This window comes from Hyposmocoma kahamanoa, unplaced genomic scaffold (assembly GCF_003589595.1).
Source record: "Hyposmocoma kahamanoa isolate Upper Pololo Valley unplaced genomic scaffold, ASM358959v1 97598, whole genome shotgun sequence".
Lineage (NCBI taxonomy): Eukaryota > Metazoa > Arthropoda > Insecta > Lepidoptera > Cosmopterigidae > Hyposmocoma > Hyposmocoma kahamanoa.
The window spans coordinates 1,700-10,717 of NW_020655403.1; the positions used below are offsets into that span (position 1 = coordinate 1,700).

General features: G+C 41.0%; 1 protein-coding gene across 1 annotated transcript; it reads right to left on the reverse strand.

Moving 5' to 3' along the window:
• Positions 1 to 5,471: 5,471 nt before the first annotated feature.
• Positions 5,472 to 8,743, reverse strand: LOC113238700 (collagenase-like; the record flags this gene model as incomplete). The annotated part of the gene is made up of 6 exons (XM_026475536.1): positions 5,472 to 5,644; positions 5,760 to 5,938; positions 6,801 to 6,890; positions 6,975 to 7,056; positions 7,375 to 7,560; positions 8,609 to 8,743. Coding segments are annotated over 6 exons (777 nt in total), but the record flags the coding sequence as incomplete, so codon positions are not given.
• Between the last annotated feature and the right edge of the window lie 275 nt (positions 8,744 to 9,018).

A 9,018-nucleotide genomic window follows, 5' to 3' on the forward strand; every position in this document is an offset into this window, starting at 1 on the left:
GTGATTATATCCTTAGAAATTATCTCAAATGTTGTTATACAAAGTAAAAATATATTATTTGTTGTTCTATCTTCCATTACACACCCATCTAAATGGCCACGCTGCTAGATCACAGATTGTTACATTTGCGGTGGCCATTTTGAAACTCACAGGAAATCATAATATATTGACATATTTTAATTATGAAGTTGTTTTTAGTGACAATCCTTAATATAAAAAATATTTTCATTTCTTATCATCTTCACCGATCGTGTCCTTTCACTGGTTCAGAAACGTTGTAAAGTAAAGGTCAAATAATCTTTATTTAAGTAAGCAAATTAAATTTGAAATTGTCATACTGATTAAACTCTACCGCTCATTCGTAAGGCGGATTCCCCTGAGAAGAATGAGCAAGAAACTCTAGGGGATGCTCTTTGTAAATGTACATTTGAATACGTTTATCATTACAATATTCAGATTAAACTTAGATCGAGACTACCTGCAAGAGCTAAACGGGTCACTACCACAGATTTTTCTCATCCCAGTACGCAGAAGCAATATAATAACCTTTAGCATAAAGTTTTTGTTTCACTATAGTTAAATGGCAAATTTTAAATATCAAATTTTTTTTTTTAACGCACACACTCAACATAGCCCCACACTAGGGAAACCCTGTGTCGCGGGTGCCATGGACACACACATAGACAACCACAAATTACACCCAAACTCACGAGAGAAATAATTGTAGGCCATACAACTATTTCTCCCGGCCCGGGAATCAAACCTGGAACCTCTGCGTGGCAGTCCGGCATGGTAACCGTTCGGCCACGGAGGCAGTTGATCAATCGGACTAGTTTATTTTTATTGTAGCTAGAATATTTTTATATAAGTTTACCTTTTATATGTCTGGATGCCTTTATTTGACTGGACCTGTGTCCAGTAGTCCAGTCAAATCAAAGTCAAGTCAAATTCCTATCTGTATAGGAATTGACGTGTAACAAAATGAGCATAGCAGCTTATTTCGTTACACGTCAATTTCTATGCAATTTGTGGTTTCTTTCACAAATAAATTAACTACGAATCAGAGTGTATGTAAGTTATTGAAGGATTTATCAAAGGATATATTAATTGCTGACCTTGCTCTGTTGGCATATTTGTTTTCCGCGGGCACCACAGCCGCCGCCGCCACACCGACCAACACCAAAACCAAGAAGAGCTTCATCGTGACGCCACACTAAGTGAGCACCCAACATATCTTCCATACTTATATATAAAATGATTATCTAAAAGATTTGACTTATCAAAATTATAAGGATGCGTATAAATATTTTTTTTTAATTGTGTGTAGGTACGGTCTGTCTATACAATTGTAGAACATCCATTTGGGTTGTTATTTGTTATTTGGGTTGTTTTCTCTGTTCAGAGGTTTACTCTGAACCATATTATAATATGTATGCTCAGAACTGTTTAGTAGAGAGAGCTGTAGAACTGTTCGTGTTGTCGATGATGCCAAACTCACAAACGGTATGGAACCCCTTATTCTACGGAGAGACGTTGGCTGTCTATGGGTGTTCTACCGTCTTTATAATAATAATAACGCACACACTCAACATAGCCCCGCACTAGGGAAACCCTGTGTCGCGGGTGCCATGGACACACACATAGACAACCACAAATTACACCCAAACTCACGAGAGAAATAAATGTAGGCCATACAAATATTTCTCCCGGCCCGGGAATCGAACCCGGGGACCTCTGCGTGGCAGTCCGGTATGGTAACCGTTCGGCCACGGAGGCAGTTTATAATAGGGAGTGCTCTGAGGTACTTTTCGAATTGGTGCCACCGTCTCGTTTCCACCATCGCACCTCCCGCCAAAGGAGTAGAGTCCATCCCCACATCTTAGATGCCTGGCATTGTAAGACCACGCGGGCGTCTCGTTCGTTCCGTCCTCAAACCTGCAAGATGTGGAATGATCTTCCTCCTGAGGTATTTCCTTTACGCTATGATATGGGGTTCTTCAAAAAGCGTGTTTGCAGGGCTCTCAAAGGCTGACAACGCATAGGCAGGTCAACTGATGTTGCAAATATCCATGGGCGACAATGACCACCTCCCGTCAAGTACCTCGTCTGCTAGGAAGTACTGCCACCTTACCTATTTCTGCCGCCAAGCAGTAATGTGGGTATTACTGCGTCCCAAGTTTTGAAAGGTAAGGATGCCGGTGAAATTACAGGCACATGGGACTTCTCAACTTATGTCTCAGGGTTAGGGGCACAGTGGAAGTGCCCCTCAGGTCTTTGTACTTTAAAGCTCTAAGTGGCATGCAACTGTTATGGACAGGCGTGTCGCTTACCAACAGGCGCAGGACGTGTTCATCTTGTGACGGTGCGACCTCCTTTCACCGTCATCTCACCTTTTTGTATCGCCTCTCTCCTCTTGTGTCCTATCATTTTTTATTTTACTTGTATTTAAATTTTAAATTTGAATTGTTCCATCTTCCTTCACTTTCTCATTTTGTTTTCGTACCACGGTCACTCCCAGCTCGACCGCCACAACAGTTAGAGCTGTTAATAAGCTAATCATGTGTAATAATTTATAACTCTACAGCCTTCTTATCTATTTCTGTAATTTAGTTTCTCGGCCCATTTAGGGATAAGTGCCTTAATAAGAGTGTTTTATACTATTATACCGGTTTTTTACATTTACCTTTTTATTGTTACAGCCCTTTCTTTAAACTTTACTTCTTTAATAAATTTTGTGGACCGGAAGTTTCCCATTTCATTGCCGTGAACCTGTTCACGGCTAGTTATGGTTACAACCCTTTCAATCTCGTCCCTTGTTATCATAAAAAAACTACCCATGAACTGCTAAGCGTCTTTTGTCCAAAAGAAGTCGCTCTAATTTTGAGTCTCTGTTATTGTAGTCCAGTGGTTTTTAGATTTATTTCGGTCATAGACTCCTTACCATCACAACACTTACAAATACTATTTTGTTTGTCTGACAAGATGATGGAGTACACCAGACTTAAAGTGAAAAACACCCTGAGGCCCGAGCTTTCGGTGTGCCGCCACAACGTCAATTTTAATTCGTTTTTGGCGAGTGTGCGACTCCAATGAACACTACGCCATCTTTATTTTTTGATAATTTTCTGTAATTTTTGGAAACAGCCATATTCATATACTAATAAAATTTACCTCCCCGAAATTTAAGAAAAAAAAGAAATGGAAAACAAAATTGGGAAAAATACAAACAAAAAACAATTTTATGTTAAAAAAGAAACAAAGAAACAAAAACAAAACAAAAACAGAACAGGTCAAAAATTAAGTTAACGCACTGTTCATTGGAGGTACCGATCGGTCGACCTTCACGATCGATAACTTTTGGCCGAATAGTGTCGTACACGATTTGTTAACTGACACCAGATTGCACCACACGTCGCCGACTCTTCCCAGCCATTAAAATAATAACTCCTGAAGTAAAATTTAGGCGCTATTTATAAAAAAGAATGTTCATGCGTGATCAGCCACCCTCAGAGGTGGGTGATTTTCTTCAAAATGAAATGAGACCACTATGGAGGTACCCTCTTTCCAACAAAAAAAGAATCATGAAAATCGGTTCACAAAGACCGGAGTTATCGCGTAACATACATACAAAAAAAAACATACAGTCGATTTGAGAACCTCCTCCATTTTTGAAGTCGGTTAAAAATAGTTTCATTTCATAGATGTAGTAGTTGTTTCATGTGATTCCACATCGTAAGTAGGTGACACATGATTTGTTGAGAAGTTAAATAAAAATTGTAGTAAATTAAATAGTAAAGTACACACGTCAGCACATCAAGCTACACATGTATCTTGTTCCGTTGCACTGGAGGCGATTTTCGAACAAAAATGTGTAGTCTTTTTTTTATACATGACAGGCAAATGACTCCACTCCACCTGATGTTAAGTGGAAAGTGGTATCCAAACGCGAACCTAGTGCAGCGATGAAACCCTCACTGCACTAGCCACCTCCAACCTGCCTGCCTACAATATGCCTCTTCACGCCTCGTTTGAAGGACCCCATATCGTAAGAGGGAGGGAAGACATGAGCCGGAAGGGAGTTCCATTTGTCAACCGTGCGGCAGAGAAAGGAGCCACCGAACCTTTTAGTACGCGATGGAATGCGGCAGGTAGTGAAACGGTGACTACAAAGGCCAGCACGCGTGCTTCTAAGCAGGAACGGGGAAGGGGGGATGAGGCTGAACAGCTCTTCAGAGCACTCACCATAGTACATGCGGTAAAAGGCGCTAAGCGATGCAACATTTCTACGCAGTTGCAGAGGTTCAAGGCGTGATGAGACCTGATGATGAGAGTCTGATGCGCCGTTGTCCGTACATAGATTATAGTTTTCGTAACCTTTTCAACGATTGTTATAAGACTTTGATTTGTTAATATCCCACATAAGATCAACCTTTTCAAGGATAAAAATGTAAGAGGTGCAATCGAATTTTGTTATCAAACTGCAAACTCCTCAGAATAAAAATATTGGTTTTATCATAAATTTTAAAGTATGATTGAAAAGTTGCCGGTATTATACTTCCATAATAAAGTATTTTGCATAATCAATAGTAAATTGATCTGAAAATATAAAATACGTTTCTCTTTTCGAACACATCTTGAATGCTCACAGGGAAGTAAACTATTATCCTCATATGATCCATTGTATAACTCTGTCTCGCTCTTTAGTTTTAGCTAGACCAGAGACATTAACAAACGTTTAAAAAGTAAAACTCCAGGCAATTCCCGTTCAACTTTGTGTAGGTCATGATACAAATTTAAATTTAACTGGTGTCACCCCGGACACTCCATACAACAGTCGAGGGTTATTTACCTAATACTACTACATGCAGCAAGTCGCTATGTGCACACGCGCAAACGTGTGCGTGAAAAAAAAAAAGGTGACCCATCACTTTCTCGTGCTATTACGTTACGTGGTCAGAGCGGCAACCAAAAATTCTAACACGAATCTGTTATCTATAATTCTATAAAATCCTAATAATTACACATGTTTATTAGGTGTTTATATCAATATAATTTTATATTTGTCATTAATTCGGAAAACGAAAGAAACTGATCTCTTTATCCCGTTTTGATGATAATAAACAACCGTCCATAGCACAACTCACGACCATTATAAATAGTAAGGTACAATGATGTTATATATTAACGTACAAGTTTCGTAATGAATACATGAAAGCTTAGCGCGAAAACGGCTTCCCGACAGCCTTGTCACCGTTCAGTCAAAGTGACCGCCAAAAATTGACAAAGCTAGGGAGGGGCGGAGAGTGTTCATTCTCTGCCAAGTTTGTTGAAGTGATTGCTAGTATGTTAATTCAAAGACGCAAGTTCTCAAAATTAATGCGGGATAGGAATACAAGTAATCGTTCTTGGGAACTTTGCCACATGACAAATTTGACGCCATGATCAGTAACTTGAAATAAATAATAAAGAAATTGAAGACGAATGCATATATTTCATTAATCGACATGATAATTTACTATCTTCTTTGGCGTTCACAGATTTACAATCCGGATGTGATCCAGGAGTTGTAGGAGGTCACCCTGGCGTAAGCTTGTGGGTGGCCCACTTGGCATCCGGCGACGTGGCCGAAGGACACGACACCGATCTGGAAAAGAAGAAAATGTTGAATGAAATATGCCAACATCGTGAGGATCTGTCTTTTAACAACAAGGCGTATGTAGGTTTCTAGGTGTAACAAAGAAGTTAATTGAAGAACTTACCAGTACGCCGTCGTATGCCAGGGGACCGCCAGAGTCTCCGCCGCACACAGAGCGTCCTCCAGCACCAGAGGTACAAATGTTAGAAGCAGGAATTGCGCCGTATGTGCTCGAGCAAACTGCGTTGGTTATCACCTGGAGAGTAACGTGATGGAGCTGCTGGTTTGTGCCGATGCCTGCGTCTGAAGCATTGGTAATAAAAGCATTTTTTATTTATTTATTCGAAAGCAGACTACAACGGTCCAAATTGGTTAGTTCTAAGATAATTCTTATGTTTGAACAACAGGAAAAGTTAGTTTCTGCAGATCAACATCTGGGTAAAGTGTCGCATGCATGTCGCATCCTTGCCCCTAAAGTCATCAAGGTTGGAACTAGCTCACAGCCTGCAGGTTTCGAGTCAGTCTTTTTCTAGCTTGACAAACATGCCTGAAGACGTTATTATATTGGAGACGAAGGACTCAATTATAATCAAAGCCTTTGATTATTGACCCGTGTATAATAAACATGTACTAAAGAACATTTGTGTCGCACACTGCATTTGATGTTACCTCGGGAAAATGCCTTGTATAATATAAGCAGAGGAAAGTTTTTTTATATAATATCAAGTGACGGGACGAACAAGTCGTGCACCTGATGGTTAGCGACACGCCTGTCCATAACAGTTCCAGTGCCACTCAGAGCTTTAAATCGCAAAGATATGAGGGGCACTGCCACTGTGCCCGTGTCCCTGAGATATAAGTTGACAAGTCGCGTATGCCTGTAATTTCACCAGTACCTTTAACCCTTCAAATCCGGAACTCAGTCATGCTGACATTACTGCTTGGCGGCCGAAATAGGTAAGGTGGCAGTACTTCCCTGGACGAACTCTTTCACAAGGAGCTGTACTGCTATGAATGGTCACTCACTCACTCCTTACGTATGTGACAGGGTCACAGTTGTCATTATCAAGCAAAATGTCCTTTCTACAATATTTAAAGTACTTTTGCCTTCGTGTTCCATAGCCGTGGAACGTCCTGTATGTGAGTAATAATTAATGATTCGTACTGTCTGATTGACGTCCAAAGCCAGCCGCTTGCGCATTCACGCCCACGAACAAATTGGATCCAGAAGCCAGGGGAATAGCACGGATGTTGTCTGAAAGAAAAACAGTGTTGTACAGATGTTTGACGAATCAAGTTTAAAATTATGCTCATCATCATAATCAATGAGTGGACTCACTGGTGTATTCAACGTGGCTGTGTGTGATGATAGCAATGTCGTTCGCTACCGTGTTGGGGTTCCAGTTAGAATGCATGACCACCTGCATGAGCGGACAAAGTTTAGTGTTATTATTGAATATCATTTATTTGAAGCGTCGTTAAAAACTAAAAACCAAGATTTGCAAAAAGCACATGGAAAAATTCGTAAGGTCTGCTGGTTTGTTCCGTAGCTTAGTTGGGAGAGCGTCCGGCACGGTATGCTGAAGGCGCTGGGTTCAGCTGGATCGATGGATTTTTTCATAGTAATTTCACAAAAAAAGTATTGAATATAATAGCAGTAAATTGTGATTCTCAATGAACTTCATATTACGAAACTATTGTAATATATTTAAAGCGATAATTTAAACAACCCAACTCACGTTATTGGTGTTAACCCTGGTACCTCCGCTGAACAGGGTAATGGATCCATAAACAACGGTGAACTCACTAGCTTGGTTCCTTCCGTCCCACCAGCAATGAGCGGCGGTGACGGCGCGGGTGTTGGATATCATCGAAGACCCGCAGACTGAGGTCAATATTATATTCAGTCTAATAACCAGACCGCCCTAGAAGTAACAAATCGACATTAAATTATAACAAGGATAGGAGTCTCCCCTGGCATATATACGGGCTCTTCTTCTTTTGCCTAGCCGTATTTCCATTTGGGGTCGGCCCTTCTGGTCACTTTTCTCCAAGACGGTCTGTCCTGTGTCGCCTGTGGTCTTGACTGATGCTCTCGCAGATCTTTATTAAGAAGGGACATCCATGTGAGGCGGGGTCTACCACGTCCCTAGTGCTGGTTACTCATGTCAAGGACTTTCCTTGCCATATGATCAGGCGGTCGTCGCATAATATGTCCGTACCACCTAAGTCGGCTAGTAAATTTTCCGGGATATGCCTCACGGCATATATACGGGGAAATGTTTTAAATCTAACAGCCACGCAGGACTATTTTATTAACATCATAAACAACTACTTTGTTCTATTACTTTTTATATAAAAATCACCAAAAATAAACTTTCAAGTTTTTGTTGTACAATTTGACACTTTTAGATAGATCTGTATTTGGTGGTAAAGTAGTTTGAACGTGCAAGCGTCACGTCACGTCATTTCAATGTATATTATATTACGGGCCTTCACCAGCTATAAGATTCCGGCAGTTCTCGAGCCCACTGGCATCCGTCGCAGTGACGGTAAGAGGCCTGACGGTATGACTGTCGGTCCATGGAAACTAGCGAGACAGCTAGTGTGGCACGCAACTTGTGTGGACACTGTAGCCCCCTCCCATGTCCTTGCAAGGGTGGGCGGCGCAGGCTCTATGGCCAGAGCGGCCGAGAACCGCGAATGGCTCAAATACTGCATGCTTTACGCCTTTTGCGATTAAAACCCTGGGTCTCTGGTGGCCACAAGCGACAGGCAATGTTGCTATGTCTGTCCTAGACAGTGATGTTAGGAATATAGTCCTGCAAGGTTGTTAATATAAAAAAAACAGTTAAATTTGAATGTGATATTTTTTCATTAGAATGTACACTGAGCGTTTATGTGATTAATATCATACATAGAAGAAAAATAAAAAGGGTGTAAGTAAAAAAGCCTTAATAATGTCTGTCTCACCATGTGCGGGAATTGCCCCAGGGCAGCATTGGAGCCTCCAACGATTCTGACGCCGGAGAAGTCAGCAGCTTCTTCGGCTGCCTTGATCCGGGCAGCCTCTTTGATGCCGATGGTCTCGTGGTAGTACCTGATAAGAAAATCATGGTTAAATGTTCATGAGTAACGAAGTCGTGTCACCTTAACTTCGGTGGTGCAACGTTTTGCTGTTGGTTTTGGTTGAGGAGGTCCCAGGTTCAATACCCGGAAGTTTTAATTTCGGAAATTAACTTTTCTGATTTGGTTCTGGTCTGCTTGTTTCGAGTAGTGGTCATAGTACGGGAAATGTCTTAGTTTTTGACAAGGTAATTAATGTGGCTGTCTTGCATTACATTACATTACCTGCAATTGATGATAAATAGAAGACGAAAGAA